Below are 22,818 nucleotides of genomic sequence, written 5' to 3' on the forward strand. Positions count from 1 at the left end.
GATCAATAATTAACCACGGGAACTTATTGACTGAGTTAGAATAATGGTTCAAGATTTGAAAAGGAGATGATACATATATAGGAACGGGAAGAGAAACGGAGGATGTCATGTTTGTCGATCCAAATAAATAAGGCATGAACTTCACAAAAAATACTCCAGCAGCATTCACAAAGTCAATTAAACCTATTCGCATTGCATGAGGGAAAAAAAGTGAATACAAAACCAAAGATATACATGCATCCATGAACTTCACGGAGGAAGAGAGGTGGAGAGGGAGAGGAAAGAGAGAGAATGATATAAGGAACAATCTATAGTTTACACAACTGAAGTGTGAGGATCCAGATATAATACACCATGAAAGTTTATGAGTGAGGTTCCAGATATAGTGCACCATGAAAGTTTATGAGTGTTACATACTTATTGTATGAAAGATATATAAATGCAACATAGTCCTACTACAACAATGCACCATTCAGATTAGAGACTAATATTCTTCAACCAAAAAATCCTGTATTAAGAAATATTTATGCCGTAATTCATTTGGTTGGGAACAAATTAACGAACCTCAAATCCAAATACATATACATCAACATACGTAGCTGGCTACTGGTTTATGCAAAATTCTGAAGCGGCCCCAAAGGCAAAATGCATAGATAATACTCAAAATTCAGCGGTCCTTCCTTGGTGTAAAATTTCTCAACAGTAAAAGTAACGAAACAAAGCTGAATTGTGTATTAATGGTTGCCATTTGGTTTAAAGCATCTCATCTTTTAATCAAACAAACAAAACTCAATTGTTTTTCTGATCTTAAACCAAACTAATTCCCATAAGAATCAATTGAATCTCTAAGCAGACATAAGAAGTTTAAAACACACACAGAAACACGGACATAAAATGTCGACTTCTGGTTTCGAAAGTTTGCCTCTTAAAGATTGAAAAGATAATAAACCCTTGAAAGGTGACATAGCAATATCAGATACAGCCAGCCAGAAGAACCCAACATCGGCCTACCATCCATGGAAAAACAACAATTGATTAATTTAAAGCATTATTGTCCAGGTGGATTAGAAATAAAAGTATGAAATCTTCAAAATATCATTTTATTAAATTCCTTTCAACATTTGTCTTTTAGCTGGCATCAATCACAGCGAAGATAATCTAGGCTTTGTCTTTTTGCCTAATTATAGATCTAATAAGATTATCTTTAAACTAATACGACCTAACCAGATTTGACGATATATAGTGACTAGTCTCTCTCTTTCTCTCTCTCGTGAGCTTTTCACTTGTACAATTATCTCTCATTCATGAATCATGCATGATGATTTCCTTAATTTCATGACTATTATATAATTATATATGTGCGTGTGTGGTGGTTGTGGTGGTGGTGGGGAGAGAGAGAGAGAGAGAGAGAGAGAGATGGATTAATTTGAGCTTGATTATCTAATTGTGTTTCGTGTTTCATGTTTTAATTATATATACCAAAATGGAAATCACATTTTATGATAGCAGCAAGCTAATGCTAATTAAACCATATGAATAGTACTTTGCGAGGAGGAGGCATATGTGATGTCAATGGGGTTTAATTTGATTGATAATGGGAGACAGACACATGATCTATAAAGAGAAAAGAAGACAAGTAAATAATAATGCAAACAGTCTACTATTAATTCATTGATGATGATCTCATATTGTGCTTCAAGTACAATCATATCATAATATCTGCAACCTACTTTGCTAGCGAGTAAATACACTGCCACCCACAGCTCATCCGATGCCATTTTCCCCTACACTCTCACTCTCCAGAGAGAGTAATAATTTCATCATTCAGTTTCAGAGCTAGCTAGAAAGCTAGATACCCCAGCCAGATCAGAAGAAAAGGGCCAAGGTCCAAGAGGCCCAAACCCCAAAACTATAGGTGTTTTTTTTTCAGACACAGAAAAAAAGCACTTCAACATTTCATCAACATATCACAAAAGAGTTCATAAGATCTTTCCTTTTTTGTGCGAGGTAAAAAGGAACAAAAGTAGAGAGGATAGGGGAGAGAAATATACCCTCACAGAGCCTGACTGACCACTAATTAACTTGTAGTTGTTGTTGTTGTTGTTGAAGAAGCAGCACTACTTGCGATGAGCATGGCATTCATGTTTGGTTTTGGCTTATTGTTATTACTATTATTGTTGTTGTTGTTGGGCCTCTTCCTCTTCTTCTCATAACTCACCCCTCTTGCCTTGGCCTGGAAATCACGAACATCACGCAAGTAGAGCCTCACAGCTCTCGCTCCAAAGGGGTTGGCCTCCGGCCTCCCTCCGTGCTCCTCATAAGCCGCTCTAAGGCGGCCGATGAGGGCATCGAGGCTACCCCAGGCCTGCCGGAGCGGGCAGGGGCAGGGCGCTGGTGGGTTGGGGAGGCCGAAGAAGGGGCAGGTCTGGTTGTGGATCTTGGTCTTGCCAAACTGATCCAGATACCGGAGGAACTCCAGAACATGGGCCCCGCTGCACATCGGCAAAGACAGCGGAGGCCTGTGGTTCCGGAGGTACTGGCAGAAGGTGTTCCAGTCGCGCCGCTTTTGGTTTTCATAGCGGCTTGGAGTTGGAGTTGAAACGGAGTCGGCGGTTGTGGCTGGAGATATTGCTGAGGATGATGGAGTGATCATGGAACTTGTGGAGCTGTTGATTATGGGGGTTTCAAAGGTGATGGGGGGATTCTTGGTGATTGGCTCTGAAACTATGTCCATTGTGGAATGAAAGGTGAGATTTTGGTCCTTGCAGGGTGAGATTTGTTGTGGATGTTGGACCAATTAGTCTTTCTGATCTTCTCCTTTTAGGGTTTCTCTTTCTTGTTGACTAGCTAGCTCCTTATGAATGAGAATAATGGTAGAGAGAGAGAGAGAGAGAGAGAGAGAGAGGATGTTTTGAAGAGTGTATATTCCTTTCTCACTTGAGCTGTTTTAAAGTGCAAATGAGGGATGAAGGAGGGACTTATTAACATGCCCACAAGAAGATAAATGCTAGACTTTGCATGGCTTCCATAAATATAATTTGTCGGAGAGAGAGAGAGAGAGAGAGGAGATATTAGAAGAAAAGAAAAGGGGTTTTGGACTTTGGAACTTATAACTAATTTGGATTTGTTAAGCCAAAAGAAAAATAGAGAAGATTTAAGAAGAGAAAATAGAAGGAATCAAGGTAAAGGTATGTTTGGGGAAAACTTAGTTTTGAGTAACAGTCTGGTGGTGGAAGAAGAAATCTTGGAAGACTGCAGTTAGATTGGGTGCATCATGATTTGTAAGAAGGAAGATCTTCATATCATATTTTTATTTTGAGGGAAACAAAAAGGCAAAGCACTTAACCATTGGGGAGAGAGAGAGAGAGAGAGAGAGAGAGAGAGGGAGGGAGCAACTGAGATAGTTAAGACATTAATTGTTGGAGGAGGAAGAGGGAGAGACAGAGAGGACAGAGTGGTTCAGTGAGGGCAGTGGGTGAAGCTAAAGACTGAAGAAGAGTCATGAAAGGTTTCAGTCTGTTTAAGGACTAAGAGTTGAAATAAAGTTAACAGAGAAGAGAGGAGAGAAGAAGTAAAGTGAACAGGAAAAGTGTTTTGCGTTAATAGGACAAGTTAGGCAGCATCGGCCAGACCTTGATGGTGACCATTGCCACAATGACATTTTTAACCACCAACCCCTTCTTATGCGCGTGCAACCACACCCATAACCCAGTATTTCCTTCTCTTCAAAATAACAAATAATTTTTTCTTTAATTTGAGGGCGAGATTAATTTGTCAGTAAAACCAAAAAACAAGTGAAATGAATCGATCAAATCAAGGGTGCATGCATGCAGCATGCTGCTTAGGAGGTAGCTCTGTGTGATGTAACATATTGACGCATGATTTTACTCATAATAATGATACGCCGTAATTAATAATGGCCTTGAAACTAAGTGTTTAAGACTGTTTTACCATTAAATTTGTTTCCTTAAGGGACTCGGTTAGTCGTGAACCAACCTTAACGACGATGGTAAAGCAACAGTTTATTGTTTATGAAAAGGATTGACCAAACCGCATGGCATATCGGGTGCATTGTCAAATTTAAATTTAATATTTGATATTTGACATCTCGTTTTAAAGTAAACAATTTATTAGTTAATTAGCTACCTACATGTTACGTATGCAGGAAACTTCAGAGCAATTACCTGTTTACGATATCATCCAAAAATTGTACTCTACTTGTTTCATTTGCATTCTTTTTTGGGTAAAATGCTTATAGAGGCCAAATTTTACTAGTAATTAATTTTTATCATATATAATTATTAGTAAACAAAAATGAAGGGCAGGATGGCCATATCGCAAATGCAAGTCCACCCATAGGAAAAACGTTTTCACATTCCAAACCCATACAGCATGGGGGCCATTGCTAGATGCTTAGAAGAAGAAGAAACTGAGAAGGAAGTTTGGCAATTTTGAGGGACAAGAGACTTGGCTTGGCCATAAGTAAACATATCTGTTCTTCTCTTAAACATATGGTCTTGGGTGGGAAAAAAACTTGCCTGCACCGGGGATAGGACTACAGTCCTATCCCCCTCCAATCGCAGCCCGCCACGTGTCCAATTTTGTCAAAAAATGGACAAGTGGCGGGCTGCGATTGGAGGGGGATAGGACTGTAGCCCTATCCCCGATGCAGGTAAGTCTCTCTCCTTGGGTGGGCCTCATTATAGGGTAGGATTCTAGGTGCTTTTGTAGACTATCATTTTTACTAGCATGATTGCCAATAGTAATTAAGCACTTAAAACTATAAATTAGTAAAAAGAACAAGGGTAAATAAAACTAACATCCTTTTTACTCACTTATAATATATTTAATTACTAGTTTTTCATGTATTGAATTAGTTATGGTAATATGAAATATACGTAGTTTTTTACTACGCATGATTCTAATACCCATTACAAATAAGTAAACGTGTCATAAGAAATTAAGATATAAAATTGGCTTAGATCAACTGATACAGCAGCAGGATATGCTAATTATGTTTACAAGGAAAACCCTTCTACTTTGGGTAAGGAACAGACTTCCTGCATTTGGAATATCAACCACAAATTTATGATATTGGGATGCCCAATGAACTTCCCAGTACTGGTCCAAACTGTTAGAACCGAGAAAATGTATAGGTATGCTAGCTTCTTCATCTTTTAGAGTAAGCATTGTGCTAAGGAAACGAAACCTCCAGATGATTCACAAACAATACACTTCTTTAATCTTCCTAGCCTAAGCCCTGTTACATATTAGGGAACAAAAGGTGTTAAAACTTTGATATGTTTTTTTAATTTTTTAATTTTAAAGGCAGTCAGTTTGAGGGTTTGTTTGCCCATCAAGTCTACCTCGTTTGTGGTTAAGGTTTCTTATCGAAATAAGAGAAGAGAGGGTACAAAGTTGCCAGAATAAATGAAAATCAAGAGAAGATTTCTCTGGTTTACCTAACATAATCAAATGTGCAAAACTTCTCTCTTCTCACTACTATATATTCTCCCCCCCCTTATCAATGAAAAATACTTGTCTCATTCCCTGGAAGTAGAAACTCCTATTTTATTGACAATCACAGTTTGACATGCGTATATAAATTTTTATTTTTGGATATTTGTCAAATTGTGATTTGGAGGAAGTAGGAATGCCTCATTACAAGGAAAGAGCGAAGATGTGTCCCTTATCAATTAGTTTTTTCTTTCTTTATTTTTAATGGTTTATCCAAATTAAAGACAATAAAAGTTTTCCATTCAGGTAAAATTCTTAGTCAAAAAATATATATTTTTAATTTTTATATCCAAAGAAAGGCAATGTTAAACATGTAACGCGGATTCTCTTTGTAATTTATTTTGTTTATAAAAAAAAAGGGAAAAGTTGTCAAGAAAGTTAGTGGCACTGGATAGAGGGGAGATAGATATATAGAGAAAGTAGGAGATGAGTATGAGTGAATACGTTAATGTCACTCACAAGTGCTTACAAATCCGAGATTGTAAAGAAACAACCAAGAAAGGAACAAGTTAATGAGGAACCTTCATCGCAATTCCCTCTATACTTTCATCCAAAATCTGGTGTCAGTGTCCCTTGAGAAAGAATTGACTCTCCACTCCATCGCATGCAAATTAATAAAGAGCAAAAGAATATTTCTCCTCCTACTTTTAGCAAACAACCAAGATGGGTTTCTTAATCATTTTCTGGCTCAATATGTTTCGAACTTTAATTTACTTTATATGAGTGATGGGAAATTAATGCTAACATATCCAAACCAATAGTACCCTAATCAATCCTATTGTTGTGTGTGTTATGCTTTTGTTTTTGTCGTAAATTACATGTTTATGGGCAATATCATTTTGTTTTTGGCTAAAATGTTTGTGGGCATTATATGAGTAGTATATTCTATTACGCAATCGGTACTGATGCAAGAAATGGAGATCAAAGATGGGAGTTGTTTGAGTACATTCGAAAAAAGTTAATGACAGTACACGTTACCGTGAGTTTTAAAAAATAACACTCATACCGGACGGATGTTTAAACTTGAAAGTATCTAGCTAACTTTATACGACATGTCGCAACAAAGGCTATCACTGCTCCTCACTATTGCTAATCTGTTGCTGGACTATTGGCCCAATGCGAATTGAAACCCAGGACACGCGGCCAAGTCCAGGGTCGAGGCAACTAAACAAACCGGTCCAGTCCACTAACTCTAAACAAACAGACCGACGTCGTACAGAGAAGAATAATCTGTCCATTTTCCGTCGAAAGGAGCCTGATCTTACAAATGACAAAAGCTTAACCCTCGGGCCTTCAGAGTCTCAAATAAAGAGTGAGCACAGATCTGAGAAAGTGAGAGATGAGAGACACAGAGAGAACCCTAACCCTCCGAACCAAACTTCATTAGATTTATGCCAAAGAAGAAAGGCTCATGCGGCCGAACAATGGCATTGTCTCTGTGATCGGAGCCTTCGTTGGTGACCAGATTCACGAGCATGAAGAAAGAGAGATTTAACGCCTCGATGCGATTCTTGTTTCGCGATATTTAACGCCTCAATGGCCGCCATGGCTTCTACGTCAGAGGCAGTCCTACTGTCCTAGCCGGGCAAGCACGATCGGATCCGTTCAAGAGCTTATCGTTGAAATGGCGTGGGAATTAACAGCAACACCAGAGATCTGATGAGGCTAGGTATGGGAGTTCCAGGACCCGTCAAAGTTGATTTTGAAATTTAGGGTTTAATTAGGTTTGTGATTTAGCGAGTTCATTGATTTTGATTTGATGGAGCGAAAGGGATGAGGGATTAGTAGGTCCGTCAAAGTTGATTTTGAAATTTAGGGTTTACTTAGGTGTATGGTTTAGCGAGATCATTGATTTTGATTTGATAGAGCGAAAGGGCTGAGGAATTAGGTCAATCTTTAATTCAATGCATTAACGAGTGGGCTGCTTGCTTTCAGGTCCTCCAGCTCCAGGGCAGCCTGCTCAAGATGCGATGTGCATTGATAGAGGCGCTGACAGCGGGTCTTCCATATCTTTAAGGTTTTACTCCTTACTTACTCATTCAAGCATGTGGATGTTTCTCTTTTGTAAAATATCATTCTTTTTTAGTTTTTAAATGGAACCAAAATCATATTATTGAATTCTTAACGATATCACATGATATAGAATAGAATGGGAGCGCTTTGAAATATTATGTTATTGTTGAATGATATATCAGCTCGAGAGATGATAGTGTGTTGAGAACTAAACTGATATAGTTTATTTTAGGGAGATTCACAATTATACCCAATATAGGAGCCCAAATTATAAAAAAAAAACCCTACATGAAATGGACTTTAGAAACACACCCAAAGCCCATTCAAACATAACAAAAAGGCTTTTAACTTCTTTTAATAAACAATTTGTTCTCCCCATGGATACTTGTTTTGTTGATATAACAAGTCTTTATTATTTGATAAGTAGTTTTGAGGATTGCTGCTTCTTCCAGAGACGTGCAAGAAATTTCATAATGTTTTTTTTGTTGTGTTGCACACTTGCACATTCAGTATTGAGAAGTTTCATAATGTATTTTTTGTTAGTTCGTTTGTTATTGTGGTACTTTCATACGCTGCTTCGGTTCAGTTTTGCACAGTGAACTTCTGGTTTATTCCAGTCATATTCCAATTCTGGTTATTATTATTTCTGAGTATCAATCTATCAAATTTTGTCCAATTATTTCTTATTAATTGTTTAACTGTTTTTTTTCCGCAGGAAATCTAAAACCGGAGGCTAGCAGGATTTCACCTCAGATTCCTTTTTTATTTTTTCTCCTTTGCTGTTTTGGTCTCATTTCAATGAAAAGAAGCCTGTACAATATGAATATTTTTATTTTAGTGCTGCGGATTGTAATTAATATTTGTATGCGTGCTTTTCTTTTTCTACTATGCTATATGTAGATAATTCACTATTGAATTGGGCTATACCGTTCTCCGTTTTATTTTCGATCTAAAAATTTGCCCCGTTAAAACAATTGGGTCGTCGAGTAAAGAAACTTCACGCCTACAGCAAGAAATTCAAGCCCGTTTACTCTGGGGTGGTTTTCACGTTATTGGGCCGTTCACTTTGTCCTACTTCATATCACTGCCCCAACTATCATGCTCTTTTCATTTTACTGGGCCGACTATAAGGCCTGTTTCATGTTTTTGGGCCGACTCTGGGCCTTTCTAACGTTTGGGCTTCTTGAGTGGGGGCCAGTTTTGTCGCTTATCCTCTTTATTGGGCCTATTTTGTCGTTTTCTGGCCTTGATTGCGCCTATTTTGTCGTTTATAAGCCCAACAGCAGGCCAATTTGTCGTTTATGCCGACTTCTATGGGCCTATTTTGTCGTTTCTAGTACTTTTGTGGGCTTATTTTGTCGTTAGTGGTACCATGATTTGGGCCTATTTTGTCGTTTCCGGCACCATTGCGGGCTTATTTTGTCGTATTTGACCACCTTTGGGCCTTATTTTTCGTTTATGGTACCTTTGTAGGCCTATTTTGTCGTTAATCGCCCCCAAATTTGGGCCTACTTTTTCGTCTATGAGCCCAACCGTAGGCTAATTTGTCGTTTATGGCATCCATGGGGCATATTTTGTCGTTTTGCCAATCGTTTGGGCCTATTTTGTCGTTTTCAGCTATTTTTATGGGCCTATTTTGTCGTTTTCTGGGTATTCATGGGCTTTTTTTGTCGTTTACTGTGCTTCAGTGGCCCTATTTTGTCGTTTTGGCCCATCGTTTGGGCCTATTTTGTCGTTTTCAGCTATTTCTATGGGCCTATTTTCTCGTTTTATGGGTATTCATGGGCTTATTTTGTCGTTTACTGTGCTTCAGTAGGCCTATTTTGTCGTTTTGGCTATTTCTATGGGCCTATTTTGTCGTTTTATGGGTATTCATGGGCTTATTTCGTCGTTTACTGTGTTTCAGTGGGCCTATTTTGTCTTTTTGGCCCATCATTTGGGCCTATTTTGTCGTTTTATGGGTATTTCTATGGGCCTATTTTGTCGTTTTTGGGTATTCATGGGCTTATTTTGTCGTTTACTGGGTCTTCGGTGGGCCTATTTTGTCTTTTTGGGCCACTGTTTGGGCCTATTTTATCGTTTTCGGCTATTTCTATGTGCCGATTTTGTCTTTTTCCGGTTCATTAGTGGGCCTGTTTTGTCGTTTTTGGACGTCATTGGGCCAATTTTGTTATTTTTGGGTCTTTATTTGTCCTTTTTGGGCTAGTTTTCATGTTCCTCGGCCTACTTTGGGCCATTTTCACATTAATTTGGGCAACCTTTGGGGCTATATTCAGATTATGGGGCCATTAGGGAGCCCATTTTCAAGCTATTGGGCTGACCTTTGGGCTCCTCTGATACCAATTGGGCTGATTATAAGGCTTTTTTTGGTATTATTGGGCTCAAACGTTGGCCCAATTTCACTGTAATTGGGTCAGCTTTTGGCGCGATTATCATTTCCTTGGGACGGCTTATGCGCCCATTTTTACGTTATTGGGTCTATCATTGGTCCAACTAATGTACTTTTTCAAATTATTGGCCAGTTAAGGAATTGGGTCTTAGTATGTTTTGAGCCTAAACGTTGTACCACTAAGAATTGGGCCTCGTGAGGTACTTGCACTCGTTATAAGTTCTTGGGTAATATGGGCTTACTGGACCAAAAACGTGGTGGAAACATGACAGACGAAGGAGGACAAACATTACAGACATTTTTCCTGAAAAATAAAAAGTGAAAAGATATTCCAGAAATTCCACCGACTCAGCTGCTTCGTCCTAAAGTTTCATCGGCTATAGATCAATTGTAATAAGCTGCAAGAAAACACTCAGTTATCAAACCTTACAATGGAAAACATGCCAAAAATAATAGAGGAACAAGGCAATTTACCTGATTCAGTGAGCAAACAGTCAAATGTCCACTAGTTGTCAGGCAGTGCGAATGCTGCAAAAGACAGCCTTGACATCGGTTCATCAATAAGTAATTAAAATTACGTGAAGAAATGAAACATTATATCACTGCGAATGCCTATAACCTACAAATTCTCATTCCTTTGCAATTAAAAGACATACTGCCACGAACAGAACCTAGAAGAAGAAGAAGACATAAAATCTTAAAGGAATGGATGAGCTTACAAACTTAAGGAAGTTGAACATTCTAAAGGTAGCAATACAGAATCTGAAGGTATGAACTTAACACTCACACACCAAATTGAAGTTTCCGATATCTTCAAAGAATAAATGGGAGGGTTTTATCATAAAAACCAAATTGAAGTTTGGATATCTAAAAAGAATAGAGCATATCATAATGCTGATAGGAAGATAATAGTAGTTAAGATGACATGCCAAAATCGTATCATATCAAGATTTTATGCATACCAACTACGGAAATATTACAGGACTTCAAACCTGTCATATATCAATAAAATAAGTAAATAGGAAGAACAACTTTGTATTAACTTAAAACACAAGACGTGGAAAACTTTTCGTAAGAATATTTGGGACCACCCTAAATGCTACAATTGGCATAACAGAATACATGTGGCAATGAAAAATTGTAGGATACTATATTGCTATGTCCATCACCTTACAATGAAATTTAAAACTTTTTAAATTTTTTTTTAACACAACCAAAAAATGTAATTGTCGATAGATAATGAAAATAATGATAGGGCCATACAACATATTACAGGACATCAAACTTGTCATATCAATAAAATAAGCCCATAGGAAGAACAATTTTTTATTTATTTTAAACACAAGACGTGGACAATTACTACTATATATTTTTAAAGTTTTTATACAGCCATAAAATAGATAATGAAAATAATGATAGGGCAATAACCAAAGTTTTTACGAGATATAATATCATACATAGATTTGCTATACCAATTATTAATGTTCAATCATTGACCCCAAAACTGAATATGGTAGTTTTGGAACTTTCTGAGTATCAAACCAGCATATATAATATTTTCCCATTCAATAATGATATGCGGACTATGTTAATAACTTCAACTGAATAAGGTAAAGGCCAACCTTTAATAACTTCAATTGGTGTAATGGTGCAAATCAGTCATCGTGATCTTGATAGATAGTGGTGAGGTTGGCTTCCATGTTGTTCCCATGGTCACCTGACATAGAATTACCTGAAATAGATGGGGATACGTCAACGTTTATACATCAAACCATGTTGAAACAATTTAGCGGGCCCAAAAGAAAGCATTAAAAACCTATGGTAGATTCGTGGGAACCACAGCAAGTCCATCACACCAACATGAGCTAGTGCACATCCAAAAAGATCAAATGTCTGAAACAAAGGAAATTATTTTTACTTCTTCTATGAACTACGGGTTATAAACAACATTAAAAGAACCCACATCCCCACAGAAAAACACTAACTCACCCTAACATAGCAATCGCAAAAGAAAACTAGCTAATCAAACATCGTAAATTGCAAAAGAACGCTAGCTAACCCCAAACATTACAATATAAAATAATAATAAAACGCTAGCTAACCCTAACATTACAATCACAAAAGAACGCTAGCTAACCCTAACATTACAATCACAAAAGAACGCTAGCTAACCCCTAACATTACAGTCGCAAAAGAACGCTAAATTCAACCTAACATTGCAATTACAAAAGAAAGCAACAGAAAGCTAAATTAACTCTAACGTTGCAATTGCAAAAGAACACAAGGTAACCCTAACATCACAATCGCAAAAGGACCCTAGCTAACCCCAACATCCCAATCGCAAAAGAACCCTAGCTAATCCTAACATTGCAATCGAAAAAGAACAGCTAACCCTAAGATCGCAAAATAAAACCGGCTCTAACATCAGAGAACACTAAACCTCAAATGAAGGCTCTGGCATCCTTGGATCCCCTTCCGCATGTCCTTGTCGTTGCTGAAGGTAACGAATCCGAAACACCTGGATCTACCGATCTCACGGTCCTTCATGATCTCTCACCGGAGGAGGAAAAGGCTCTCTCCAGCGCCTCATGTCAGTGATCCAGAGGAGCGCACTGACGAAGCATCGGAACTCGATATCCGCGATCTCGGCGGAGGCCATGGCTAAAAAGACGAAGGAGATATGGCATTTTATTTTTAAGAGAAAAGTGAGGAAATGGGATAAAAATGAAAGAGAAGTCTTAGAGTGCGTTATAGCCGCGCGGCTATACTTATTTTAACACGTGGGCACCTAATCGCTAGGCGGGTTCTCTTCTTTCCTACAAATAGTATGGCCGTGTTTTCACACCCGGGCACCTGGACACCTGGGCACCTGGCTGGTCCTTGTTTTATATAAATGGTATAGCCGCGCGGCTATAGTCGGGGTTTGTTTTTGCAAAATAGTAGAGTTGCGCGGCTTTACTTTGGTTTTTTTAATTTTTTTTAATAAATAGTATAGCCGAACGGCTATACCTATTTTTACACGTGGGCGCCTAGGCGCTAGGCGGGTCTCCTCCCCTTTTTTTTATTTATTATTTATTATTATTATTTATAAATAGTATAGCCGCTCGGCTATAAGAGTTTTAAAAATAGTATGGCCGCGCATCTGTAACCTGGGGTTTTTTTTAATTTTTTTTAAATAAATAGTGTAGCCGATCGGCTATACTCTTTATGATACCTTTGGGACCCTTTAAAAAAAAATAAAAAAAAAAATTCTCCGATTTTCTTTTATCCATAAGAGTAGTTTAGAGCATCATCCATTACTATTAGGCGGTTCGTTGAATCTCTATTGTCTCCTTTGATTTTTTTTACTTTGCTAGAGTTATATTACCCATATAAATAATTTCACATTTTCACATTTAATACTCATATTATACACGTACGTATGTATTTTTCAATAATGCATCTGTTTTTCTGTACATGTGATATATGTTTTGAATGAGCCTTCATATCAAAGCGGTGCGTGTAATGTCTCTTCACCTATTAAAACAATTTTTATAAAATAAAACAAAAAACGTAACAGGACACTACCTATTTGGGCCTACATGAGAACATCCCCATATAGCCCATCTATCATCCAGCCCAAGTTTTTAGTTACTGCCACCGCCCATAAAAACAGCAACTAGTGCTTTTTAAACTAAACAGACACCTTCTCATAAACAGAATACCCCGCCAAATTTTCTGTTCTTTCTCCTTTACGGCCATGGCTGTGTTCATGCATTTTCAAGAAACTAAAGAGGGGGCGATAAGCCATCATATCTCAGTTCTTCCGCAAGAACATATAATTGATGTAAAAATGAAACTCCAGAGTGTGATCGATGTACCGCATGAGTTTCTCACCCTCTTCTTCAATGAAGAACTTCACGATGACGAAGAACTTGGCTCCTATCATATTGCTCCAGAATCGACTATTCAGTACACTATTTCCGTTTTTTTCTTTGAGTTGATGGCTGTTGATGCCCTGGTGGAGATAAAACATGGCAGAAATGCAGATGCAGACCTTCATCATGATGGGTAAGCGATTCTTTAGTTTCTTGTTGGTTTCTTGCATGTCTGTAACAGTACTGTTTTTTTTTAGTTCTTTTGTATTTGATATCTCTGTGTGGATGTACAGTACTGTTGATGCCAGTGAAGGGATTTCCAGAAAAGTGAATGAAAACGAGACTGGGAACCTGGCTGATTCTAATCAGACCACAGCAGCTAATGAGTACGTACACATAAGAATTGGTTTGGCGTTATATTTCTCTTATTTAATTTTTCGTTTCGGTTTCTTTGTTTCTTTATCCTATGATTGTAATATTGAATTAGTTTGCTGGTTATCTTTAGGGTCTTGTTTAGTTTATTTTTTTGAGATAAATGCGATGCTTATTTATTTGATTATTAGTTTTGCTATTGACTAGTGTTTTATTTCCAGGAATTCCATAGTTGTGGTCAAAATTCTGCATGTTGCAATTCACAATGAATATGACATTCAGCTAAATGACAAAGCTACTGTGCTACACTTGAAAAAAGAGATTGAGAAATCACTCAAAGTTCCCATTGCCAAGCAGCTTATACGTTGCAGGAATAGACAGCTCGATGATGATGATATTATCCAGCAGATAAATGATTTTGAATCAGTAGCCTTCCAGCTAATTGAAGCTGCAACGTTCCAACTCATAGAAGCACCAATTGGCATCGGTTCATCTAGGTCATTGACATTGTACTTGAGGATGAATGCGAAAGTTGTGGTGAGAGTGGGAGTCACCAAATCTGATCTCGTACAGTTGCTGAGGGAGAAGCTGACACACCTACCTCCTGCTGCTCATGGTGTAAATCTCCCAGCATTTTTTCTCTTTGCCAATAAGTGCTGCGTGTTGGATGAGGACATGTCCTTCTTCCAGCAAAATGTTCGGGATGGCGAGATTGTGGAGGTCATCCCTCAACCAACTTTGCTGTATGATACCAGCCTTAGTTTAGCACTTTGGATGTGCAAGCATCAACATCGGAGTGGGGAACGGGTTCCCATACAGGTGAACCCATTATGCAAGGTGGAAGTACTCAAGAGTCAGCTGCCGCTAGATTCCCCGGACTACATTGTACCAGCCCATATTTTTTTTACTCTCTTCCACGAACAGCAGAGCACGGGACGACTGTTCAGACTTTGGAATGCTAGGACAATGAAATCTCACCAAATCCGTCGCGGTGACATTCTCTATGTCGTTCCTAATCTGCCTCTCACGCTGACCGTGGAGTCTGTGGATGGGAAGTGCATTTGTCTGCAAGTAAAAGCTACGGATGAAGTTAGGCGAGTGAGGGAGAAGATTGAGCGGCTCAGAGGCAAAGGGAAAGATAAATTTCCTCTTCCATCGGCCTACTCCTTCATGTATCATGGGCAGGTGATGGAGGAGGGAAAGCCACTTTTCTGGCATCAACTAATATGCCAAGGACGTCGTGTGAAGCTGTGTGTTCCACCAGCGGCAGCCTAGATATTAGCTAGCTTTAAACACTGATCATGATGATGTTAGATAATATGTGCCATGCCAAATAATTGGGTGTAATATGAAACAAATATATGAATAAGCATGTGATGTGATGTCATAAAAGCTATACAGAACAGAAGTTTTACTATGGAAGTATTTTGCCATCCCCCTATCTCTCAAAATAGGGAACTAAAGAAACAACCTCAGCAAAACATCTTAGAATAACGAGACTTCAAACTTTAGCTGCAAAAGTTTCCAAAATACTACATATTCCTGCGCTTAATAATTGGTTCACAGCAAATATGTTTAGCAACACAACTTGAACCAGCCGACTCAAAATCCAGTTGGTATAAGCATGACATGGAAGGGTGCCTTTGGGTATTTTCATCCTTTCTTTCCAGCTATCTGACTGATCTTAACATCCCCAAATTTGTGCACACACACAAGGAACGTGTATCACAAAAAGTACCAAACCTTGAATACCTGAAAGTCTTGAAACTGGATAATGTTCCTGGAAATTTAAGATCAGTGATTCCATCCACTGCATAAATTTCCCTGTAGAAGTCCTCCATTGCTTTGATTGTAGCCTCTTACTAGCGGCATGAATCCAAAGGCGGCCTTCAAAATACAAATTCAAGGCTTTAGAAAAAGGCTCATCTCAAAGTTCAAAATTATAATGGCAATGAATATAACCATAATAACAAGAATACCAAAAAAAAAAAACAGAGCAAAAGACCAATTTAACAACAGTAATGCTTGATAATCCTTCATTAAACTTTTTCCTTTTAAAGAACAAAAAGAGAAGATTGAGATCCCACCAAGTAGTTTAGACGTTCAGCGGACAATTCAGCGAGTTAACCAAAAAATCAAATCTTTTGCTCAAAATCAAATGCTTACAAACTAAAAGATTCGCAGCTTACTTAAAGTTTTTTACTTGTTCAGTTCCCAATATATAAAATATTTCTAACACTCACACTCTTTCCCAGCTAGCAAATAGACCACATTCTCAAAAGTTCAAAGCTTAAATACTTCCACGGCAAAGAAGATTAGACTAAAACCAAACGGGTATTGAAAGTTTGAACTGAATTCAGAGGTTTTAAGGTTCAAACCTCTAATAGGAGCGGCCCATGTCCGGCCTTCGATGAGCTTGATACCATAAACCAGCAAAGAAGCCCATGGCTGGTGCATAGTCAAACATGGGTTTCTGTAATTCCCTTCCGCATGTCCTTGTCGTTGCTGAAGGTAACGAATCCGAAACACCTGGATCTACCGATCTCACGGTCCTTCATGATCTCTCACCGGAGGAGGAAAAGGCTCTCTCCAGCGCCTCATGTCAGTGATCCAGAGGAGCGCACTGACGAAGCATCGGAACTCGATATCCGCGATCTCGGCGGAGGCCATGGCTAAAAAGACGAAGGAGATATGGCATTTTATTTTTGAGAGAAAAGTGAGGAAATGGGATAAAAATGGAAGAGAAGTCTTAGAGTGCGTTATAGCCGCGCGGCTATACTTATTTTAACACGTGGGCACCTAATCGCTAGGCGGGTTCTCTTCTTTCCTACAAATAGTATAGCCGTGTTTTCACACCTGGGCACCTGGGCCCTGAGCTGGTGATGTATACGGTATACTGACAAAATCTTCTTCTAAATTTTATTTTATAATATGGTATATTGAGATTCTTAAGAAAAACTTGGTACATAAAAAAAACCATTATAGGCTATCTTAGTTGGGTCTTTAATTCTTTCCATTATTATAAGTCAGACCTTTTAATAGAGAAAGTCAAATGCTGAGACGCAGGATGACATGAAAAAAGAAAAGAAAATACATAAATTCTGCCACCATAAAACCTTACAAATGAAACTAGCACAGAGAAGTTTCCAAGTTTGGCAAAGATTGAATTATAGCATGTTCAAAGAAGTAGATGGAAATCTCATGTTGGAGACACACAGAAAAGAAACATAAAGGGTGGAGAGCTTGTGTTGTTGTCCCATATCCATTAGTTCCCATTATTTTCATCATGGCCTCCAGTTAGAGCTCGCTGCAACATTTACATAGAAAAGAAACATAAATTTGGGCAACAAGAGAAAAAGAAATTGCAGATTTGCAAACATGTGAACGTGATGATATTAATTAAGTTTACCTGAAAGCATGATAAAGTGTATTGCACATCACTTGCTGAAATTTGGTGGTGGAGAACAATCCTAATGCTGATCAAGAGAACAAAACAAAATTGAAAATTCCAAAATCAAATTTACATTCTGGGAAATTTGGCATTGCCTGATGCATATAAAGATGTTTGATGGGTGAGAGGTGAAGAAGCAGACCTTGACGAGCTCTCTTGCATCATGAGTATACCGTGTTCTTCCAAGTTCTTGAGTAGTTTTTCTGCACTAATATTTGACCCCTCTACAACATGAATATATACCTGCTCATATGCAAAAGTGCATTTGCTCAGAGATGATCCGTGTTTATCAGAAGCACTGACATGATATTACAAGTTTCCAATTACAAAAGAAAGCAGGGTTGTTAACATGAGCCGTCATGCATCTGTTAGAACATAAAAGTAAATGGTAGAAACAAATTCAGAGCTGGCCAGACTAAATTTGAGCAAATAATACTCACAATGTTGGTCTCAACGGTATCAATATCTACTCTTAGTCCATTGATTTGATTTAGTCCCTCTGAATTCATCAAAAGAAAAAGAAAAAAAAAGATCCATGAATACAGCTTGAGAAGAGAGAAAGCGATGGCTACCCTCCAAATAAGAGTTTGGTATACAGAACCAATCAAGTAGACTGAGAATTACCTGCTAAAATTTTAGCTCTCTTGTGATCGGTCTCAAGCTTTGCAACATTCTCATGTAAAGCGACCAAAGCAGCAGCACAGAGGATACCAACCTGTCTCATTCCACCTCCTAAGGTTTTCCTGAGCCTTCTAGCCTAAAGTAAGAAGCAAAAACAGCAACGAATCAAATTTTGAAGGAAAAAAGAAAAGAAAAGATGTGATGTTGATCTTTAAGAGATGAATTCTCAAGAATACCTTAGTAATAAAGCTTTTGGAACCAACAATGACAGATCCAACAGGAGCACCAATACCTTTTGACAGACATACCTAGTTTATTATTTAAAAAGAACAAAAAAAAAGGAAAAAGATTGGTAAGAGAATCCTGCAGAACTGTACTGCATTATAAAGATAATTAAAAAAGCCAGTTATCGGAAGCATACCGAAACTGAATCAGCAGCTTGCACAAGCCTATCAACAGGAACACCAAGTGCCTGTACATGTTTACCATGAATAAGATAACATTTGAACTTGCGGTCTCTTATTAACAAGCCTTCCCTAAGTAACAAATGAAGCTACCGCATTATGTACAGAATTCATTCATTATCCATCAAGTTTAAAACCAAAGTTCAAACTTCAACTAAAATAAATTATAACTAGTTTCTTTTCAGCCTGAACTTCAGTCTATCTAATTACGAAGATCAATCTCTTCCATTTACATTGATCTGTTTCATTCGTCATTGACATGATTATAGCCTTGTTATTTATTATGAAACAGAATATCATCCAAATTGTATACATTAGTCATAACTAAATGCATGGTGAAAATTGACTCACAACTGATGCATTGAAAATGCGAGCCCCATCAATGTGAAGCTTCAAACCATGCTCCTTAGCTATTTCTCCCACTCGGTCTGTGTACTCTGCAGTCAGGCATCTACCACCGCAGCTGCATTTGGCAATTATACCACTTACAAGGCTTTACAAATGACAAAGAAAAGAGCAAAGGCTAAGCAACAAAATAGAACTGATTTAGGAGAAATAATCATAACCAACTTCAACTTTGATGGGTTGGTTTCAATTACTTTTATAATATCTGGGAGAAATAAACCAACCTAAAAATTTATTAGGGAAAAAATTGCAGGTTATCTCTTCCTAATTATCCAAACACAGGGAAGTCAAGTCAAGCCCCAAAAGATGGGTGTGGTGGCATTAACAAACAAACACATAGTTGATAAAAGATTCTTCAGAGAAGACAGGAGCCAACTTTGGCTACATATGTTGACCAAAAAAAAAAAAAAAACTTTGGCCACATATATGCAAGTGGGACTGAGAAAAGCCATTAAGGATATCCCAACATTAAAATATACACGGAGCCCCAACATTTCTCAGGCCAATAACATAAATAAAATAAAATAAAATGACCCCCGTCATGGAACACAAAGTAGGAGTCTACCAGATATTATATAAAATGACTAACACTAATGAGGTGCTTACCAAATCGTAATCTGCAACAAGCAAGACAGCTAAATGTGTGTTAATTTTTAATTTTATTTTTTGTAATAAGATAATCCTTACTTTGCATGTGAATTTTCCAAGCAGATAAGCCTTGTCGTCGGATACACAAGCTCCCCTCTCGGGTCCCTGATGGCGGCTTCAATTGAATCAAGATCCATTGTTCCATCTTTGTTGTTTCTGACTGTTCTGGGGTGCACACCTCCAAGTGTTGAGATGCCTCCATTCTCATAAATATGAATGTGGGAATTATGTCCAAGAATTACTTCACTTCCTCTAATGTCACAATGAACAAGCACACTGATGAGGTTTCCCATTGTCCCTGATGGAACAAAAAGCGCTGCTTCCTTGCCCGTGATCTTTGCCATCTCTGATTCTAAGCGGAATGCGGTCGGGTCATTTCCCAGTACATCATCATCAACTTCAGCAGCTGCCATTGCAGCCCGCATTGTTTCGGTTGGTTTAGTGACCGTGTCGGATCGGAGATCCACCGTTTTAGTCACCATTTTTGCTGAAGAAACTAATCCCCAGTTGAACAAAAGGAGAGACACACAGAATCAGTTCATAATCTATTGCCCGGACAGAAATACATAATCAAATTACTAAATGCCGACATATAAACTAATACTTACAGAAATTGTTTTCGGCTACCATTGTTAGATACTTTACGAAAATGATCAATTAGTAGTATGAAAGATTTTGGGGGAAAAACAACAAAACTCAGTTGTTTGAAAAATTATGGCAAACAGTAGTGTGGTTTTGGAAGCAACAAAAAACCAAAATTCCGATGCAAAACGAATCCCTTCATCAACATAGCAAAATAAAACAAAATAGAAAAGCTCTGATGCGAAAAACTTTCATTTATGTTGACCCTAAATTCAAGCGAAATTCAATCTAACTACTCTAATGGGAGAGGTTTTTTTATGGTCAAAACAGAGGACCCAATTAAAATTTTCCAAACTTCAATCCATTTCTAAGTCACTAGACGACCATTCCAATCAACTTGGAACTAGTCTTCAGGAAATTTAAGGCATCTAAGCTTACATGTAAAGAGAGATATATGCAAGCGAAGCTCCCTCTCCAACAAACTAAGCCGAAAGAAAGAAATCCCCTTATTCCTTAAATTGTGGCACTGCAGAGTTTAAGAAACTAGAAAGCCGCAGTTAGTGCAAATTACTTACAAAACCCACAAAAAATAACTAATCATCATCAACATATACATATACAGCACAGAAAATCTGACATGGGATTTACAAGAAAAGGCTTCATGCAAAAGGAGCTTACAAGAAAAAGTTGAGTTGCAATCCGAGAGAGACAGCTTAATTATATTCAGAAAACTTGTTGAATGATTGAAAATGGAACCTTTATATATCATGTAAGGCCAAGAAGAACCCACGAAACTATGGAAGAAAAATCCAAAAAAATGACCTTACCTACCTAACCCACCACCATGCCAATTGCCAATTTCAAATTGTATTCTTTAGACTAGTCAGTGTGTGTACACTGTACAGAGTTACACACAACTTGGAACTGTAGTGATTAGGAATCACGAGGAAAACATCTCAACCAGAAATGGTGTCCTCAGTCCTGACTCATGCAATCCAATCCAACAAAATGACAACTTTAACATGCATGCAACTGATGTGGCTGGCTAAGGCTTATGTCAACAGTTTCCTGACTTAGCCCCAACCCAACAATTCTTTTCTGTTGATTGATAACTCAATTTCATTTACCATTTGAGGTGTGGTTCATTTGGAATCCAAAGATTTTGCAGATAACCTTTCTTATTTCTTTTTCCCAGATAACCTTTCTTATTTCTTTTCCCCATTTGAAGTATGGTTCATTTGGAATCCAAGTGGCCCAATATTATTTTAGCTTCTTAAAGTGATTGGAAGTTTTGCATAATTGTCATCATATATCATATATGAGACCGCTCCCACAAAGAAGCAACGAAAACGCTACTTTTGTTTTGGCTTTGCGGGGACTGGGCCAATACTACTTTTTTTTCTTCTTCTTCCTGATTTGATGCAGACAATGAAATTGATAAATTGCAGATATTTGAGATGAGAGCTCTGTTTTTTAGTGAATACAGTGAGGGGACTTGCTGGTTTTATCAAGTCCCAGTTGATTGATCACAATTGCTTTGCTTTGGCCAGTGTAAAAGTTACAGATATGACATGGTCTTGTGTTAATGAAATTCAAATTTGTGTACGGTTTATTTATTTATATAAGAGAAGATTATTAAAAGCGATTGTGGAGAAAAAAAACAGAAACAAAGTGGAGGAGAAATATGCGTGTCAATTCAACGATCACACAAGTCGTAAAAAGCTTGGACTTAAGATGGAAAAGGCTTGCTTACCTCTCAGAATCATAAATTAGGAAGCAGAGCAGGAGCCTCTTACTCTTTCTTAGCCGAGTAGTAGATATAGATGACGAAGATAAATGAAGTTTTGGCTAGTCGATAGCACGACCTCCTACAATAAGAACAAAAATAAAAGCACTTGTAAAATGGGTTTATGATTTATCTGTGTTTTCTTTTTGATGAAAATTTATCTGGGTTGGGTTGCATGGTCCATTCTAAGTAAATTTATACTTGCAATTTTTTTAGATGAATCAGCTTCTTATTTACTCAACCAGGAAGAAGCTGCACTGAGTGGAAGAAAGAAGGTAAACCAGACCACAGAAAACCTACAATTACAACTCAAAAACAGAGCAAGAGATATGCCACTTGATGACTATCAATATGATACCTCTGGGTGTGGGCAGGGGCAGTCAGCTAGACAGAGAGAGAGTTTTATATGGCAGCTTCAAGTGTTGAGCGAGCTTATCCAGCAAGATGGCAAAATAGACTTCCTTCCTTGTGCTTAGTCGGAAAAGTTTCAATGCAGTTTCATTATTCAAACACAAGGATAAGTCGACAACTGTTGAAACCATCCGACGTTCATAAAGGATAAGTTGATAATTGTTGAGAGTACCCAATATTTAATGATGAAAGTTTAGCTTAAGAGAATAAAGATATATGAACACTTGTAGCACTGCAGTGTGGTATAACCCCCCCGCAAATAAATAATATTAAGATTAAAGTGGAAGATTAATATTTCCACT

The 22,818-nt window shown here is 37.9% G+C and overlaps 2 protein-coding genes and 2 long non-coding RNA genes across 10 annotated transcripts; 1 reads left to right on the forward strand and 3 right to left on the reverse strand.

The window, feature by feature from the left end:
* Positions 1-225: 225 nt before the first annotated feature.
* Positions 226-3,538, reverse strand: LSH2 (LIGHT-DEPENDENT SHORT HYPOCOTYLS-like protein (DUF640)). The gene is made up of 2 exons (XM_021955427.2): positions 2,052-3,538; positions 226-1,007 (listed from the first exon to the last, which is right to left on the reverse strand). Exon 1 carries the CDS (start codon positions 2,732-2,734, stop codon positions 2,078-2,080), a length of 657 nt encoding a protein of 218 aa, XP_021811119.1. The 5' UTR covers positions 2,735-3,538; the 3' UTR covers positions 226-1,007; positions 2,052-2,077.
* A 3,213-nt stretch (positions 3,539-6,751) lies between these two features.
* Positions 6,752-8,471, forward strand: LOC110754278 (uncharacterized). Its single transcript, XR_002526273.2, has 3 exons — positions 6,752-7,186; positions 7,453-7,534; positions 8,246-8,471. It is a non-coding gene; the product is annotated as an uncharacterized LOC110754278 (long non-coding RNA).
* A 1,619-nt stretch (positions 8,472-10,090) lies between these two features.
* LOC110754259 (uncharacterized) lies at positions 10,091-12,629 on the reverse strand. Of its 2 annotated transcripts, none has more exons than XR_002526269.2 (5): positions 12,360-12,629; positions 11,736-11,812; positions 11,542-11,651; positions 10,394-10,461; positions 10,091-10,317 (listed from the first exon to the last, which is right to left on the reverse strand). It is a non-coding gene; the product is annotated as an uncharacterized LOC110754259 (long non-coding RNA). The 2 variants fall into 2 exon arrangements; XR_002526268.2 differs by having other exon boundaries at positions 10,394-10,447; positions 12,360-12,628.
* Positions 12,630-17,143: 4,514 nt separating this feature from the next.
* Positions 17,144-22,623, reverse strand: LOC110754354 (low-specificity L-threonine aldolase 1). 6 transcript variants are annotated; one of them, XM_088255125.1, is made up of 12 exons: positions 22,464-22,623; positions 22,073-22,187; positions 20,758-20,862; positions 19,777-20,233; positions 19,036-19,177; positions 18,642-18,692; positions 18,457-18,528; positions 18,224-18,356; positions 18,040-18,098; positions 17,742-17,842; positions 17,558-17,624; positions 17,144-17,455 (listed from the first exon to the last, which is right to left on the reverse strand). In XM_088255125.1, the coding sequence occupies exons 4-12, from the start codon at positions 20,217-20,219 to the stop codon at positions 17,414-17,416; spliced, it is 1,110 nt and encodes a 369-aa protein (XP_088111251.1). In that variant the 5' UTR covers positions 20,220-20,233; positions 20,758-20,862; positions 22,073-22,187; positions 22,464-22,623; the 3' UTR covers positions 17,144-17,413. The 6 variants fall into 6 exon arrangements, with proteins under 6 accessions (XP_088111251.1, XP_088111252.1, XP_088111250.1 ...); XM_088255126.1 differs by lacking the exons at positions 22,073-22,187; positions 22,464-22,623 and adding an exon at positions 21,151-21,422; XM_088255124.1 differs by lacking the exons at positions 22,073-22,187; positions 22,464-22,623 and adding an exon at positions 20,998-21,138.
* Positions 22,624-22,818: the final 195 nt, after the last annotated feature.

This window comes from Prunus avium, chromosome 6, assembly GCF_965620075.1.
Source record: "Prunus avium chromosome 6, drPruAviu1.hap1.1, whole genome shotgun sequence".
Lineage (NCBI taxonomy): Eukaryota > Viridiplantae > Streptophyta > Magnoliopsida > Rosales > Rosaceae > Prunus > Prunus avium.

Coding starts and splice junctions, on each gene's coding strand:
- LSH2 (XM_021955427.2), bottom strand. CDS start 2,734: ATGGACATAGTTTCAGAGCCAATCACCAAGAATCCCCCCATCACCTTT.
- LOC110754354 (XM_088255123.1), bottom strand. CDS start 21,088: ATGATATATAAAGGTTCCATTTTCAATCATTCAACAAGTTTTCTGAAT. Junction 17,843..18,039: donor ATACCGTTGAGACCAACATT/GTGAGTATTATT, acceptor GCATATGAGCAG/GTATATATTCATGTTGTAGA. Junction 17,456..17,557: donor ACACTTTATCATGCTTTCAG/GTAAACTTAATT, acceptor TAAATGTTGCAG/CGAGCTCTAACTGGAGGCCA.